Source organism: Argopecten irradians, chromosome 10, assembly GCF_041381155.1.
Source record: "Argopecten irradians isolate NY chromosome 10, Ai_NY, whole genome shotgun sequence".
Taxonomy (NCBI): Eukaryota; Metazoa; Mollusca; class Bivalvia; order Pectinida; family Pectinidae; genus Argopecten; species Argopecten irradians.
The window spans coordinates 12155695-12171819 of NC_091143.1; the positions used below are offsets into that span (position 1 = coordinate 12155695).

At 33.9% G+C, this 16125-nt stretch overlaps 1 protein-coding gene across 1 annotated transcript in view; it reads left to right on the plus strand.

Moving 5' to 3' along the window:
• Positions 1-16125, plus strand: part of LOC138332536 (ras-specific guanine nucleotide-releasing factor 1-like) — a 208050-nt gene that overhangs the window by 108542 nt on the left and 83383 nt on the right. The window contains exons 8-11 of the mRNA XM_069280541.1: positions 2355-2434; positions 2969-3162; positions 8223-8333; positions 12437-12554. Of these exons, the coding sequence (XP_069136642.1) occupies positions 2355-2434; positions 2969-3162; positions 8223-8333; positions 12437-12554 (503 nt within the window). The remainder of the gene's footprint in view (positions 1-2354; positions 2435-2968; positions 3163-8222; positions 8334-12436; positions 12555-16125) is intronic.

The following is a 16125-nucleotide window of genomic DNA, read 5'->3' on the forward strand; positions in this document are numbered from 1 at the left end:
CTAATCATTTTTGGCAGTACTGCTAAAAATCATTTTCTGCTCTTATTTGTATTTGTAAAATTAAAACCAATACATTTTTTTTTTTTTTTTAGGTGGAAAAAAAAAAAAAAATTATTGGCCAGACTATTCTATCATAGAAACTGCCAGGGTTGGGGCCCTGGGGTCAGCCTCCTTACAAACAAATGTCCCCACACACGAGGGCTCTCAATCATCATACACACATTCATTCCCACCTAAACACATAAACAACTCTCAACCCTTTCATTCTCAAGTACATAACTTACATATTCAACATCAACAAAACATTTATCCTGGCTCTCACTCCATCTGTTTCACGCTATCATTCTTTCATACATGTATGTTTACACAAACCAAAAAACATAAAGAGTAGATAAACAAAAAATAGGAATAAGTATGAAAATAACTGAATGATAAATTCATAAAAATAAATAGGTTAATAAATAAATAAAACAAGTAAATTCATAAATGAAAAACAAATAAATAAATAAGTAGTTATAATAATAATAATAAATAAAAAAATAAATAAATAAATAATAACAATAATTGCCATGGTTGATATAATTATATATAAATTAATTATAATTGGATTGATTGTAGATGGTTCAGACCCTCTCTGGTACAGATAACATGCATATATATATTATAACAGAAGAAAAAAAAAAATTATGTTTGCGCCAATTATGTGCACTGTATCTTGTATATATCACAAGTATAACATAATATAAATGACTGTTTATTACAGATGTATATCAGTTCTTAGACATAAATACAGATTCATATAATTCCACTAATATTGAAGAAGGTTAAAAATTATTCAGAAATCATCAAAACATAGTCATTTTATCATACATAACAGGCGCACAGTGTTATTCAGGTATTAATTTTAATTTACAAACATAAGGGGAAAGCACTCTGACATGGATAATTCATAAACTAGCTATATATATAGGTACTTAAATTAAAGCAAATGGCCCCCATTTTTCCAGAAAAACTTGCTCAGTCTGTTGCTTTTTAGAAATGTACTTTTCTAATTTGATGACTTCTGTGAAGGACAATTTACATAACTGAAAGAGAGGAAGTAGGTTTTTACATTTGCGTGTATAAATATGGTATTTTATCAGTAACAAAAAGTGGTTTAGTCTGGTTTTAAAATTAGCATTTCCAAATATGACATCAGATTCACTTAAAATTAAAAAATGTTCAACTTCATCATTTTCACAGTACCATGCATTAAATTCCTGTATAAGTTCATTAGAGAAATAGCAGTTGAAGAGGATGTGTTCCAATGATTCTTCTTCTCTACTACAGAATGAACCTAGATTATCGTCTTCCAACTTTATTTTAAATAGAAATGATTTTGTTGGTAGTATTCTATGGTGAATCTTATACTGGAAAGCTTGTAACTTTGTTTCTTGTGTGTATTGAAATACAGATATATATGTGTCCATGTTGAAGGTATCCCTTAAATTTAATTTAATTCTCCATTTTTCTTGACTCTTCATTGGTTTTATAAATATAAGTTTTACAAGTTTTTCATAAATAAATTTCAAATTGATATTGAACTTTATTTTATGTATAGTGCTTTTACTAGTTCTATGAGCTTCTACATTTTCTCCTTGTGTAACTCTTCTTACATATTCATCCTTCCATACTGGATTAATTTTATTGATAAGTGCATAAAACTGTAAAAAACCTAATCCTGGGATATCGTGTACATCCTGCCAGTTTTTTAAAAAACCAATACATTGACAGTACTGTAATTTTCAAAATGTTTGTAACTTTTGGTGATGAATAACATATTAAAAGCTTATCTTGACTCGTGAATATGAAAAATACGGCACATATAACTTTAAGTATGAACCATGCATGTTTATCAGATAGCAGGTGAGTGATTTAAACAATTGATCTCAAATAAGGATTCATGGTCACAGTGTTTAACAATTATTTAAAATGTGTGGATATAGATGAAATCAATATCTTTTCACCTAATCATTTTGTAGCCTTTCTTAAAAGCATTCCTTCACAAAACAATGACCGTAATTAATTGCCCATGTGTACTCATAAATGCCAGACTTCTATAATGTGATAAGGTAAAACTTATAACATGGACTGATTAATATACATCTACAAATAATTACTACAATTAATACAAGATTTCAGTACAGAATGTATTTTGATATCTTAAAATTGTGGTTTTCTTTTTAATACAATTTTCATGATGAAATAATTTATAGAATTAGATTTTAAATAATTGAACTATGGAGCATACTAACACAGAAAAGATAACATTGATCTAGATAAATTTATCAAAATTATCTTTTTTATCTTTTCAGTGAAACTTTGTTGTTTTTGCATCAAATATTTTTGAAAGGATTGTGTGCAAGATTAGAAAACTGGCCAACTTTAGTATTAGGTAAGTATACAACTTCTATCGGAGTTAACAGTAGGAATAGATTTCGAGTTATCTCCCCTTAAAGATGTTTAATAATAGGTTGTCTCACCATTTCATATGTGCAACAGTTGAATTGTTTTTAACGAAATTAGTTCCTCCATATTTTACATCCCTCATGAACTGTTTGGTTTGAACAATGACTTACATCTCTTTAGGTTAGTGTCATAAGTAAATTGTAATATTTTTAATGGTTGAATTATTTTTCCTTTTATAAACTATACAGATGCCCTGTTTAATAAACTGGTACCTATGTTATGCATATATACTGGTATATAAAGAGTAATCTCCCATTGTGTTACTGGAGACCTGTTTAATATGCTGCTATCTATGTTATATATCAGTATATATTGAGTTATCTCTCCTTGTTTTACAGATGACCTGTTTGTTATGACAAAGAGTTATCTCCCCTTGTGTTACAGGTGACCTGTTTGTTAAGCTGGGACCTATGCTATGTATATACCAGTATATAATGAGTTATCTCCCCTTGTGTTACAGGTGACCTGTTTGATATGCTGCTACCTATGCTATGTATATACCAGGAGTATGTAAGAAACCATCATTACAGTTTACAAGTTTTGGCAGAATACAAACAGAAATTAGAATTCAACAATCTGCTCAAACGTTACGAGGAGAAGCCATTATGTGAGAGCAGAACGCTGGAAATATTTCTTACTTATCCTATGCACCAGGTTCGTAATCATTTTTATTTAAAAAAAAAATTCTTTGGTTTTTCACATCTTTATAATATATATTCTTTCTTTCTTGGTGGTCTCTTTTATTTACGTTCTGCTCTTTCCTGTTCCTGTTCATGTAAGTTTAGTAATTTCTAAAAAGTTTTTAAATTACTTAAACCATAATGCATGTTTTGTATCAAAATGAGTATTTGTCAATCTGTCTCATTTCTTTCTAATTATAGAGCTTCAAGAGCTATGACATGTTATTTTTAGGTATTCTGTAGAGATATTGGCTACTAAATTTTGTTCAGACTAAAATTTCTTCTAAAAGCTCAATGTAAAACATTACACATGTCTAAAATTTAATGATAAGAATATCCAAACCTAAGTATTTTTCCATGAGGTCACTAAAACTTCATGATATACAAATCAAGATAATGGTAACAATTATTTTGTAACTAATTCATCTTCAAAATTTAGTCAATATCATCATATCCCACTTTCTATGAGAAAGATGGCCTCAATCCTTTGACAAATTCAGACAAAAAGTTTGAGCAAAGTCAGCAAACTGGTGATGTAAGCTTAAGTTTGTCAGCATTTGACCTTTGACACCTTTGAAAACTAACAGAGGTTTATATATAAAGGTGGCCAAGTGATTAAGGTGTTCCAACATATTACCACATTATAGCAATGCTCTACCTCAGGGTTTCAGGTTTGAATCACATTTGCAGCAGTTGCCAGGTACTTACTGGTAGGTGGGTGGTTTTTTGCAGTATACTCTGACTTCCTCTTCCTCCTGCAGCATTCTTAATGATCCTCACTGTTAATAAAACATTGGTTAAAAACAAAATACAACAAGATTCAAGATTCTCAGTTATCTCCCTTTAACTTAATCTTACAGTTGATATTGATTTATATAGCGTGTGTGTGTGCAAAGTAGAGAAGGGAGGGAAATCTTCACACGCTACAACTCTTTCTGCCAAATTTACTAAAATGCATGCTAATAAATTCAAGGGCAGATAACTGTGTTGATACAATGATTGATTTTTTGTCATGTGCTGTACAGATGTATGCTGTGATATATGGAGGCTTTATAGTATTGCTGGTTTCTGCAGCATCCATGTTTAGAGGTTTTTTATCCATACTTCATCAATGTTTGAAGTTCCAAATAGAGAATTTATTTATTTATATTTGTTGAAATAATGCAAATTTTTATAACACATCTTAGAAAATTTTGTTTTGCAAGCATTAGCTATTATCCAAATCAAAGCTTATGTAGCAGAATTGTACCGACTCTGCCAATCATCGGTGACCTGGTAGTCTCAGTATATATATATATGGTTCAGGTTGCTGCCCTGTTACACTTAATTGAGTTAAATTAAATAAAATGTAGATATTCTTGCTTTTGGTGGAGAAAAATCTTAATTTGATTTAATGGATTGATCAATTTTTTACCAGCTATTTAGTTTGATGGCGGATGTGAAAAGTTTTGGTTGTTAAGAAATGTTAAATTTGACTTAATTTCGTCTTTAATTCTTAATTCCATAATTCAATCTTGAAATGTTCTACTATACTTCATTTTTGGGATTTCTGACCCTATATGTAGTCATCGTGCTTCCACCACGGTCAGTAATTTTTTCATTAAAGGATTTGTGCAGCCAAAATTTTTTTTTGATAATACGTCAGGATATTGCTTTGAATGAATGAAAAATCAAGTCCCACCCAACGAATCGCCTAGCTTTTAGCGCTATCGGTTGGTTTTGGTCGTGATTTACGGGTAGTGTCAACTACGGTTCAGAGATAATGAGCTAGGCGGTCACGTGGTCATGTGATGTCACAGTAGTCCGCGGCTACACAAGGTAAGCCTAGTACTATACATATATACAGCACATATACGTATACGTTAGATCTACAATTTGAGTTTTTCGAGTAAATGATTATTCTAGCTTTATGATGTAGATATTTTCAGCTTCAAAATATTCCATTTACACCATTTCAAACAAGCATATATCTAACTTTAGATTAGATAAACAGTCCAATTTGATAGCGATATCAAAATGATGTTCGGATCAGTCTGGACTGAGATTTAGATAGCATATTCTGTAAATTTCTGTGTAATAAAAAACAGTATAATGTAACACTATCTTTTTACGAATAAAATCACTAAAATAAGCATGAATATATCTAGAATGCGTGTTTTAATTTCAAACTTCTGCCATAACGATGCAAACACGGCACAGTTTTCGAGTAAAAATAAAATGTGGACGGTTATCAGTTATGTGATATTGGAGTAACAGTACCGATCATATACCGAAAATAATATGTATATCTATATTGTTGCCTTGGAAACTGTATCCATAACGTTTACTAAAAAGCAGAAATACATCAATGATATTTCTGATGTAGTGTAGATTTTAAAAAAAATCATTATTTCAAAATTATACTAAATCCTTAAAATAGCGTATTCATTGTCGATCCTTTTGTATATCATACCGAGATTTAAATAGTGTTGATATATGAACATACTTAGTGATATTTAAATAAGTATATTCAGTGTGGTAAAGCTGTAACCCTTCTAATACATGCTTAGAATTCTTACTAATACCTTAGAAATTACGGATGATTGCTATATATGCCACGATTCCGTTATTACAGTACTTGACTGGAATAATTTTTAAGGATAAACCTTAAGTTGAAATAATTCTTAGAACCATTTTTGTTTCTGAATAAGTCAACTTCCATTATTGTTTTACCTGTGTACGACATATATATATATATATGTAATATATATTCCTAGGTATGATTAGGGATATTTTATTTCCATTTGCTTTTACATCTTCATTTTAAAAATGTAGGTGACAATAAAAAACAAGATATAGATGTACGGGGTTTCCATAATTCAAATCACAATCCAATTAACGGATGTCCTAACCTGATAGACAGTAAGACAAATCCAAATACCCGATATAGTCCACCGAATAGCAAATTGCCCGCGGCTAGGTAATTACAGGTGAGTTCGATAAATGGCGTTGTGTACAGGTATTACATAACCATGAAACAGAAGGCGTGGCTAATTATATAACTAGATCAGTGTATCTATTCATATATCAATTAAAAATTGAAAGCGACCGCACTGTCTAAAAATAGTTTGTTAATGCTTAATATTTCAATATTTTGGTCTTTTATAATATCAAAAATAAATTCTTTCTACCACATGTTGAAACGTATTACAGTATTGTAATAAATGTATCTCAATTTATTCGGTTAGCAACACACAACACAATGTTTGTAATAATCAATCATCGGTGTGTACGTACGTCAAGCATCATATTCTCGATGCTTTAATCAAGGATTGCTTTACTTGTTACATAAAATTTCATTTTACAGTCACAAACTTTGCAATTCACAATGTATCAAAGATACAGACTACAGGAACATATTATCTAATTAAAGCTTATTCATTGACGAACTCCTCGACAAAAAAAAATCCGAAACTTTATTTCTGTGCGGATTTTCTTTCATAATTACACGAAGATACCTGCTATTAAAGCATAAATTAGAGTATTTGAAACATCAAATTTCACTCTTTTAGTTATTTACATTCGAGCCAAAGTTATTGTACGATTAACTTCACTCAAAAGTAATCATAAAAAATTGTTGGCGGCTTTTCCAGTGACCGTCGATATAAGTGATAGCACATCAGTTTATAGTACAGCTATAAGCCATGGACTATTGTGACGTCACACGGTTTAGAGCTAGAAAATATGCATAATCGGGTGGTCAGAAAATTTGACCTCTATATCGACGGCTTACAGGTTATTCCGGTCGCGCGCGGCACGGAGAGGTTTCTACACGTGCTAATAAAGCCATTTCCAGCATAAACTGAAATTATCATTTTTGACTGCACAAATCCTTTAATTCAGACTTCTTCTCAAGTTTGAACACCAGTGTCTCAGATTTAACTGATATGGTCACAACAAAGTGATATTTTTGGGTTGATCCAAAATCCAATCCAAGATGGCACCATGGCTGCCATCTTGAATACATATTTTAAAGTTCTTTTTCCATGCTTGTGCTGTAAACTTCTATGAATTAAAAAAGTTCTATTTTTTTAAACCCTGACAATAACATTGGCCTGTCTGTCAAAATTCCAAGATGTGCACCACTAAAAACCCTGATTTATTAATAATATTCCTATCTGATAGAAAATGTCATAAAATGTTATCATGTAAGTGTAAAATTGTAATCTTTGTTTATTTTTTCAGATACCTCGATACATAATAATCTTTGTATATTTGTATTCCATATACCTTGATACATAATAATCTTTGTGTATTTACAGATACCTCGATACATAATAATCTTTGTACATTTGTATTCTAGATACCTCAATACATAATAATCTTTGTATATTTTTATTCCAGATACCTCGATACAAAATAATCTTTGTATATTTGTATTCCATATACCTTGATACATAATAATCGTTGTATATTTACAGATACCTCGATACATAATAATCTTTGTACATTTGTATTTACAGATACCTCAATACATAATAATCTTTGTATATTTTTATTCTAGATACCTCAATACATAATAATCTTTGTATATTTTTATTCCAGATACCTTGATACATAATAATCTTTGTATATTTTTATTCAGATACCTTGATACATAATAATCTTTGTATATTTTTATTCTAGATACCTCAATACATAATAATCTTTGTATATTTTTATTCCAGATACCTCAATACATAATAATCTTTGTATATTTTTATTCCAGATACCTTGATACATAATAATCTTTGTATATTTGTATTCCAGATACCTCGATACATAATAATCTTTGTATATTTGTATTCCAGATACCTCGATACATAATAATCTTTGTATATTTGTATTCCAGATACCTCGATACATAATAATCTTTGTATATTTGTATTCCAGATACCTTGATACATAATAATCTTTGTATATTTGTATTCCAGATACCTCGATACATAATAATCTTTGTATATTTGTATTCCAGATACCTTGATACATAATAATCTTTGTATATTTGTATTCCAGATACCTCGATACATAATCACTCTACATGAGTTACTAGCTCACACCCCACATGATCATGTGGAGAGACAGAGCCTGGAGTATGCCAAGAGTAAGCTAGAGGAGCTATCACGGGTGAGTACTCAAAAATGTTTAATTGTCACAGTCGATTGAACAAGTTAGGACATTGCTCACTCAGATGAGTGAACAATGTAGGAGATGTTATGTGGTTACAAGTGAGTATATGACATGGCAAGGGGTAGTGAACAATGCTGGAGGTTCATGAATGAGTGAACAATGTAAGAGATTCATAAAAGAGTTAGCAATGCAGCAGGTTCATGATCATGTGGACACTGTAGGAGATTCATGAGTGAGTGAACAATGTAGAAGATTCATCAGTATAGATGATGTATGTGGTATAGGTCTTAAACACAAACATGTGATACAATGGTGTATGTGGTAGGTCTTAAACACAAACATGTGATACAATGGTGTATGTGGTATAGGTCTGAAACACAAACATGTGATACAATGGTGTATGTGGTATAGGTCTGAAACACAAACACATAATACAATGGTGTATGTGGTAGGTCTGAAACACAAACATGTGATACAATGGTGTATGTGGTATAGGTCTGAAACACAAACATGTGATACAATGGTGTATGTGGTATAGGTCTGAAACACAAACACATAATACAATGGTGTATGTGGTAGGTCTGAAACACAAACATGTGATACAATGGTGTATGTGGTAGGTCTTAAACACAAACATGTGATACAATGGTGTATGTGGTATAGGTCTGAAACACAAACACATAATACAATGGTGTATGTGGTAGGTCTGAAACACAAACACATAATACAATGGTGTATGTGGTATAGGTCTGAAACACAAACATGTGATACAATGGTGTATGTGGTATAGGTCTGAAACACAAACATGTGATACAATGGTGTATGTGGTATAGGTCTGAAACACAAACACATAATACAATGGTGTATGTGGTAGGTCTGAAACACAAACATGTAATACAATGGTGTATGTGGTAGGTCTGAAACACAAACATGTGATACAATGGTGTATGTGGTATAGGTCTGAAACACAAACACATAATACAATGGTGTATGTGGTAGGTCTGAAACACAAACACATAATACAATGGTGTATGTGGTAGGTCTGAAATACAAACACATAATACAATGGTGTATGTGGTATAGGTCTGAAACACAAACATGTGATACAATGGTGTATGTGGTATAGGTCTGAAACACAAACATGTGATACAATGGTGTATGTGGTAGGTCTGAAACACAAAACATGTGATACAATGGTGTATGTGGTATAGGTCTGAAACACAAAAAATACAATGGTGTATGTGGTTAGGTCTGAAATACAAACATGTGATACAATGGTGTATGTGGTATAGGTCTGAAAATACAAACATGTGATACAATGGTGTATGTGGTATAGGTCTGAAACACAAACATGTGATACAATGGTGTATGTGGTAGGTCTGAAATACAAACACATAATACAATGGTGTATGTGGTATAGGTCTGAAACACAAACACATAATACAATGGTGTATGTGGTAGGTCTGAAATACAAACATGTGATACAATGGTGTATGTGGTATAGGTCTGAAACACAAACACATAATACAATGGTGTATGTGGTAGGTCTGAAACACAAACATGTGATACAATGGTGTATGTGGTATAGGTCTGAAATACAAACATGTGATACAATGGTGTATGTGGTATAGGTCTGAAACACAAACACATAATACAATGGTGTATGTGGTAGGTCTGAAACACAAACATGTGATACAATGGTGTATGTGGTATAGGTCTGAAACACAAACATGTGATACAATGGTGTATGTGGTATAGGTCTGAAACACAAACATGTGATACAATGGTGTATGTGGTATAGGTCTGAAACACAAACATGTGATACAATGGTGTATGTGGTATAGGTCTGAAACACAAACACATAATACAATGGTGTATGTGGTATAGGTCTGAAACACAAACATGTGATACAATGGTGTACGAATAATGACACTTATTGATTAGTCAGATGACCGCCAAGCAATCAGACCAGGGCTTCATCTGCCAACTCAGCCACGCTCTTAAATGGACATGTCCACTATCGTGTACAAGATCGCTATCATACATGGACTAATTTCTGTGACTGATTGGATATTACCTGGCAGATACTTAATTCTATTCTAACCCTGGCATTCAACATCAAAGTGAAGGTTTTCTTATTCAGGTGAAAATATGACAGGTATCTATTGTAAAACATCTCTATAGTTTGCTGCTAGCTGACCACTGGTCATTTAATGTAGACAGCAGGTACCTCGGTCATTAGTTTGACCATCGTAGTGTAGATTTTAAATTATTTTAATTAGATCTATGTTCCACACCTATAATGTGTTAAACCTTGACACACACAAAAACAATTTTTGTTAAAGATTTAAAAAAGTTTAAACAGTCAGTATTTTCTCAAATTGTATATTGTATGGCAGGTATACATTGTGTTTTGTAAGCATTAAACTATCTTCCAATGGAATCTATGGTCTATATAGATGCCAGCTCTTTGCAGACAACCTTCATAATGCGTGCTAGTGCATTATGAGATGAATGTCAGCAAAGCTCTGGCATATATATAGACCATAGATTGCGCAGGAAGATAGTTTAATACTTATATTTACATTATTAACTCATTGCGGGTGTCTCTGCATTAACATTGTTTAAGTCAAACAAGGACAACCGTCTTATATTCAACGACGATTTAATCCACAAGCTGGAACAGCCATTTTGATGGTGTTCAGTTGACGTTACCATGTCGCCATTAGTGACGTCATAATGGTCATGTTTTGGGTGTCAGTTATACCCCCATAGGCTTCACTTTGTCTTGGTTAGTTTATAGAAGTGACAAGTGAATGTTAAAATACTGTGTTAATTAGATAGATTTAGCAATATGATTGGGACAACTTGTGTGTTTGCGAGCATAACATAATACCTTTCAGAAAAAAGAATGTGAATTTCACTCGCAATATAATGGTGTAACAATGGACACCTACATGCAAGGGAACAAACTCTAAATATATTACAGTGTTTCATAGTTTTGAAGACAATTTTTTTTTTACATTATGTAGTTAAGTTTTTCAGATTAAAAAATGTAGATGTAATAATCAATGTATGTAAATTGTGTAATATCTGAGCTTTGCAAAATACACTTTTGTAAAAGATTCTACAACAGTATAGTGTACAAATATACAATACAGTTGTCTATAGATAGATCACACAATAATTGTTTACAGATATATATACTGCATTTTTATACAGATAAATTATGTAACACAATTTTATACAGATCAGTTATGCAGCAATAAAGTTTACAAACATAAAATACATTTTTGTACAAATATAGGTTATACAATATAGCTGTCATATGTGGATATGAAGGATAGGAATATTCTGCCCGAAGGTCACAAAATGGTGGTAAATTAAACCCTCTGCAATTTTAGCCTCTTGTTTTACAATATTTTATGATGAAACCCCAGAGTAAAACATCCCTATATAGGAGTAAATTAAACCCTCTGCAATTTTAGCCTCTTGTTTTACAATATTTTATGATCCCCAGAGTAAAACATCCCTATATCATTCATATGTACCTATGGAAGAATATGTTTCTCACATATCCAAACGTTTTATTGCAATTAAATTACAACACTATGATATCTCGCCATGTTTATATAAGTTCGAAAAAACATGCGACTGCAAGTCAATTCTCAATACATGAAAATTGTTTGACATTTTCAATGCAAATCTGTTGTTTGCATCTTTTATAGTAAAACCAGCCTAGTTTCTGAACAAAATGTTAAAATGTTACGGAGAAAATAGAAATTTTGTTGACGCCGTGACGTCACATGGCTGTATTACATAGGTAGTCATTGGGTACTACGTGATACCCGATAATGTTTGTGTGGGATATTAGTATCTCCAGTGGTGATGGTTTGTAATCTCCCCGCTGAAATGAAGTTAGCGCGGGATATCATCATTTGATGTCATTCCATCACCAATAGAAACAATAGTCCCGCACAAATGTTATTTGGTGTCACGTGGTACGTAAATTATTCCCATTAACAAACACATGACATTTTACAGAGTTGTACTAGTTTAAGAAGCACATGTAACAAGAAATTATGATTTTTTTTCTTCAGATTATGCATGATGAAGTAAGTGAAACCGAAAACATTAGGAAGAATCTGTCTATAGAACGTATGATAGTGGAAGGGTGCGACATACTCCTGGATGTCAACCAGACGTTTGTCCGTCAAGGTAAGATAAAAACTTTATATTTTTATTTTATATTCAACTATTAAAAACTGATGGACATAGGGTCTCCGTTCCTTTGACTTTGAATTTTTATACATTCTATAATTTAAATGCTTTTCAGAGGATCATTCGATGATTCTGACATATTCCTGTGTGAATCTGTCTAATTGGAACAAAGCATAAACTATTGGCTATTTCAGCACCAAGATTAGTGGTGACTGGATTGTAGGATAACCAGATTAGTGGTGTCTGGATAGTAAGAATAACCGGATTACTGGTGACTGGATAGTAGGATAACCAGATTAGTGGTGACTGGATAGTAGAATAACCAGATTAGCGGTGACTGGTAGTGGGACAACCAGATTAGTGGTGACTGTATAGTGGGACAACCAGATTAATGGTGACTGTATAGTGGGACAACCAGATTAGTGGTGACTGGATAGTAGGATAACCAGATTAGTGGTGTCTGGATAGTAAGATAACCGGATTAATGGTGACTGTATAGTGGGACAACCAGATTAGTGGTGACTGGATAGTAGGATAACCAGATTAGTGGTGTCTGGATAGTAAGATAACCGGATTAGTGGTGACTGGATAGTGGGATAACCAGATTAGTGGTGACTGGATAGTAGAATAACCAGATTAGTGGTGACTGGATAGTAGGATAACAAGATAAGCGATGACTGGATAGTGGGACAACCAGATTAGTGGTAACTGAATAGTAGGATAACCAGATTACTGGTGACTGGATAATGGGAAACCAGATTAGTGGTGACTGGATAGTGGGACAACCAGATTAGTGGTGAGTAGATAATGGAGATAACCAGATTAGTGGTGACTGGATAGTGGGATAAACCAGATTAGTGGTGTCTGGATAGTAAGATAACCAGATTAGTGGTGACTGGATAGTGGGATAACCAGATTAGTGGTGACTGGATAGTAGGATAACCAGATTAGTGGTGACTGGATAGTAGGATAACAAGATTAGCGGTGACTGGATAGTGGGACAACCAGATTAGTGGTGACTGGATAGTGGGATAACCAGATTACTGGTGACTGGATAATGGGAAAACCAGATTAGTGGTGACTGGATAGTGGGACAACCAGATTAGTGGTGAGTAGATAATGGAACAACCAGATTAGTGGTGACTGAATAGTGGGATAACCAGATTAGTGGTGACTGGATAGTGGGACAACCAGATTAGTGGTGACTGGATAGTGGGATAACCAGATTAGTGGTGACTGGATAGTGGGATAACCAGATTAGTGGTGTCTGGATAGTAAGATAACCAGATTAGTGGTGACTGGATAGTGGGATAACCAGATTAGTGGTGACTGGATAGTAGGATAACAAGATTAGCGGTGACTGGATAGTGGAACAACCAGATTAGTGGTGACTGGATAGTGGGATAACCAGATTACTGGTGACTGGATAATGGGAAAACCAGATTAGTGGTGACTGGATAGTGGGACAACCAGATTAGTGGTGAGTAGATAATGGAACAACCAGATTAGTGGTGACTGAATAGTGGGATAACCAGATTAGTGGTGACTGGATAGTGGGATAACCAGATTAGTGGTGTCTGGATAGTAGGATAACCAGATTAGTGGTGACTGGATAGTGGGATAACCAGATTAGTGGTGTCTGGATAGTAAGATAACCGGATTAGTGGTGACTGAATAGTAGGATAACCAGATTAGTGGTGACTGGATAGTGTGACAATCAGATTAGTGGTCACTGTATAGTGAGACAACCAGATTAGTGGTGACTGGATAGTGGAACAACCAGATTAGTGGTGACTGTATAGTAAGACAACCAGATTAGTGGTGACTGGATAGTGGGATAACCAGATAAGTGGTGACAGTATAGTGGAACAACCAGATTAGTGGTGACTGGATAATGGGATAACCAGATTAGTGGTGACTGTATGGTGGGACAACCAGATTAGTGGTGACTGGATAGTGGGATAACCTGATTAGTGGTGACTGTATAGTGGGACAACCAGATTAGTGGTGACTGGATAATGGGACCACTGGATTAGTGGTGACTGGATAGTGGGATAACCAGATTAGTGGTCACTGTATAGTGGGACAACCAGATTAGTGGTGACTGGATAATGGGACCACTAGATTAGTGGTGACTGGATAGTGGGATAACATGATTAGTTGTGACTGGATAGTGTGACAACCAGATTAGTGGTGACTGTATAGTGGTACAACCAGATTAGTGGTGACTGGATAGTGGGACAGCCAGATTAGTGGTGACTGGATAGTGGGACAACCAGATTAGTGGCGACTGTATAGTGGGACAACCAGATTAGTGGTGACTGGATAGTGGGACAACCAGATTAGTGGTGACTGTATAGTGGGACAACCAGATTAGTGGTGACTGTATAGTGGGACAACCAGATTAGTGGTGACTGTATAGTGGGACAACCAGATTAGTGGTGACTGTATAGTGGGACAACCAGATTACTTGTGACTTTATAGTGGGACAACCAGATTAGTGTTGACTGTAAAGTGGGACAACCTGATTAGTGGTGACTGTATAGTGGGATAACCAGATTAGTGGTGACTGTATAGTGGGACAACCAGATTAGTGGTGACTGGATAGTGGGACAACTAGATTAGTGGTGACTGTAAAGTGGGACAACCTGATTAGTGGTGACTGCATAATGGGACAGCCAGAATAGTGGCGACTGTATAGTGGGACAACCAGATTAGTGGTGAATGGACAATGGGACAATCGGATAATTGATGACTGGTTAGATGGACAATCAGATTATTGGTGACTGGATAGTGGGACAACCAGATTAGTGGTGACTGTTATTTGAACAACCAGATTAGTGGTGACTGGGTAGTTAAATCATAGAAATATTCCTGAAAGAAGTTTATTGTTCCTATTCCGTCTTTGCATATCACAGAGTTAGCTCCTTGTGGGTAGGTATCGATTGTTACGTCATTATTTTGTTAGCGCAATTTACGTTGTAAAATGTATACGTTACGCTCACAAACATATGACGTCACAATTAATACCTACCCGCAAGTGCAGATAACTCTGTAATATGCAAATTCAGAAAACACATCAATACACATCAAGAACGCTATGATGGTAATTTAGCTCATTTGCAGTAAATATCTAATTATGTAACTTCTACATAATTATCTATATGAAAATAAACCATATTAAATTATTCATTGCATGTTAAGATATAGCCAGGCATATACACATATGTAATAAACTAGGACTGAAGCTTGACCATTGTGGAGTTCAATCAATACTGGACAGTGGTCAAGACTTGGTGTTGGGCTGAGTCATCACCAGGTCTATTTATAGATATTCAAATCACTGGAGACCTAATCAGCAGATATTATGTTTCTATTACGATAGAACCAGTTATTTATACTGGTCAAATTTTTCGCAATTTTAAGTAAATACGAGAAAATGTTCATGGTGTCTGGATTATGGGACAATCAGATTAGTGGTAACTGGATAGTAGGACGACCAAATTAGTGGTGACTGGATAGTAGGACGACCAAATAAGTGGTGACTGGATAGTAGGACGACCAAATT